A 2797-nucleotide genomic window follows, 5' to 3' on the forward strand; every position below is an offset into this window, starting at 1 on the left:
GGGTTTAGGGTTTAGGGTTTAGGGTTTAGGGTTTAGGGTTTAGGGTTTAGGGTTTGGGGTATGGTATGGAGAAAAGGTAGGGTTGGGGCATAGCACCTGCACTGCCTCAGCAGGCGGCTGCACAGGACTTGTGGCTTGCTCGTTGTAGGGCTCCAAACTTCTCCTCTGGGCTTTAGGGTTTAGGGTTTAGGGTTTAGGGTTTAGGGTTTATTCAGGACCTGCTTGAGCTGGAACCCTTACCGCGGCGGCCAAATTGTCTCCTGTGGCTCTGACGGGACTTGGACTGTCCACGACGCCTTTGCTGCCTTGCAGTTAAAACGTAAACCCTAAACCCTAAACCCTAAACCCTAAGCTTTTGTGGGGGATGCACTAAACTCAAAGTCTGCGCGCAAGCTCTGGCCGGCGCAGGTCTGCAATTTGTGCTTTACGGCCAACTAGTGTTCAGGGTATAAGCTCAATTAGGGTTTACAGTATAAACTTAATTAGGGTTTAGGGTCTAGGGTTTAGGGTTTGGGGATGTTTGCTGCAGCAACAGAAGGCGCCAAAAGTGTTTTAGCTTGCGAAATGCCAACGAGGCTAAATTCCTGCTGCTGGGCAGCAGCAGACATTCTTATTGCTGCAGCAGAAGACAGTGTGGCGTCTCTGTGAGGGTTTAGGGTTTAGCGTTTCGGGTTAGGGGCATAGGGTTTAGGGTTTAGGGTTTAGGGTTTAAGATTTCGGGCTCAGTGCTTGGGGATCTCTGTAAGCGAGCCGATAAGTAAACACTGGGCATATTAGCTTTTAAGCTCAGGGTTTAGGGTTTAGGGTTTAGGGTTTAGGGTTTAGGGTTTATGTTGCATGTGCAGTTGGGATATCCGCCAAGCCCCGACAGAGCCGATTGGCAAGGTGAGAGTTGGAGGACTAGGCCGCTGCAGACTCCAAACCCTAAACCCTGAATCTTAAACCCTAAACCCTAAACCCTAAACCCTTGTGCGCCTCAGGTGACCTGCAAAGGCAGTCCCATCAACTGCATCGCCACGACTCCGTTGAAGCCCGAGCTGTTCGTTTGCGGCGGCGACGACGGGGTGAGCCTAGGGTTTAGGGTTTAGGGTTTAGGGTTTAGGGTTGAAGGAGCTAGGTGCGCTGCTGCAGCGCTGAGGATTTCGGGTCCAGGGTTTAGGGTTTAGGGTTTCTCTTGGAGACGCTGCGCGCACTGCTCCCACCGCAGCATTTTAGGGTTTAGGGTTTAGGGTTTAGGGTTTAGGGTTTGGGGTTTGTTTTTGCAGCTGCTGCAACTGTACGACCGTCGGCGGCTGTGCGCAGCTGTCCATACACTCGAAGGGCCAAGCGCAGCTGTCCATACACTCGAAGGGCCAACTGCATGCAAAGTTTCTGCAGTTTCTTTTTCTCTTCAAAAGCCCTCATTTCTTTTAAGTGCAGATTCCAACAAATACACCTTTTTGTGGGATTTGGAAAAAGCAGGAGAGGAACAAGACCCCGAAGACGCAGAAGACGGGCCCCCCGAGCTCCTCGTAGGGTTTAGGGTTTAGGGTTTGGGGTTCAGGGTTTGGGGTTTGGGGTTTGGGGTTTGGGGTTTGGGGTTTGGGGTTTGGGGCCAGACGCGAAACAGGACATGCGGCCTAGGGTTTAGGGTTTAGGGTTTAGGGTTTAGGGTTTGGGAATCGACGCGAAACAGGGCTTACAGTCTAGGGTTAGGGTTTAGGGTTTAGGGTTTGGGGTTGCCGGGAGGCGCCGCTTGCAGAGTCCGTGCAGGCAGCCACTTGTTTAGGGTTTAGGGCTTAGGGTTTTACTCGTTATTACCCTTATTATTATTATTTCATTTTAATTAATTAATTGAATCATTTATTTATTTATTTATTTATTTATTTATTTATTTATTTATTTATTTCTTTCTTTCTTTCTTTCTGCAGTTTACTCATGGGGGCCACCGCGCCGACGTCTACGACGCCTCATGGAACTGCGAAGAGCAGTTTCCCCACGTACCTAAACCCTAAACCCTAAACCCTAAACCCTAAACCCTCGTGCCTTATGCCTCAAGTGCACTCTGTGAACGTCAGGCTTTGGGGGTTTAACGTTTAGGGTTTAGGATTTAAGGATTTGGGGTTAGGGCTTGGGGCTCAGAGTTTAGGGTTTTGGGCTTAGGATTTAGGGTTTAGGGTTTAGGGTTTTGCGTTCGCTGCTGTTCTCAGTTAGTGGCGTCCGTGGCAAATGATAATCAGCTGCACATTTGGCAGCCGGTGAGGCAAACCCTAAACCCTAGATGTAAACCCTAAACCCTAGACGCAGACCCTAGACCTTCAGTCATAGCCCTGCTGTTTAAAAACCCCACGCTTTGATGCTTAGATATTAATCCTAAACCGTAGCTCCAAACCTAAACCCTAAATTTAAACTTCAAGTCCCAAACCCTAAACCCTTGGCCTCAACTCTGAACTCTAGCCCTAGGCTTAAACCGTAGCTCTAAACCCTAAACCCTAGCTCGAAACCCTAAACCCTAGCTCGAAACCCCAAACCCTAGCTCTAAACCCTAAACCCTTGCCCGTTGTTCCGTGTGTTTGTGGCGTCAGAAAAGTTCTGTCTTTTTTGAAGAAGAAAGCGAAAGAGAGGAGGACGCGGACGAGTTAGAATGACCTGGGGTTTAGGGTTTAGGGTTTAGGGTTTAGGGTTTGGGATAGCCAGGAGGGCCCCGCAGTTTCCGGCGGTTCATTCACTCACTCTGCAGAGCTGCAGACTTGAAAAACCTGGCGTTTAGGGTTGAGGGTTGAGGGTTTAGGGTTTCTGCATCTGTTTCCCCCGCTCA

The 2797-nt window shown here is 49.6% G+C and overlaps 1 protein-coding gene across 1 annotated transcript; it reads left to right on the plus strand.

Annotated features, from left to right (window-relative positions):
• Positions 1–215: 215 nt before the first annotated feature.
• Positions 216–2627, plus strand: ETH_00042510 (uncharacterized protein; the record flags this gene model as incomplete). The annotated part of the gene is made up of 8 exons (XM_013379911.1): positions 216–319; positions 530–644; positions 846–885; positions 981–1064; positions 1266–1511; positions 1911–1979; positions 2190–2237; positions 2565–2627. Coding segments are annotated over 8 exons (769 nt in total), but the record flags the coding sequence as incomplete, so codon positions are not given.
• Between the last annotated feature and the right edge of the window lie 170 nt (positions 2628–2797).

This window comes from Eimeria tenella, genomic scaffold, assembly GCF_000499545.2.
Source record: "Eimeria tenella Houghton genomic scaffold, Eth_scaff4157, whole genome shotgun sequence".
Classification (NCBI taxonomy): Eukaryota; Apicomplexa; class Conoidasida; order Eucoccidiorida; family Eimeriidae; genus Eimeria; species Eimeria tenella.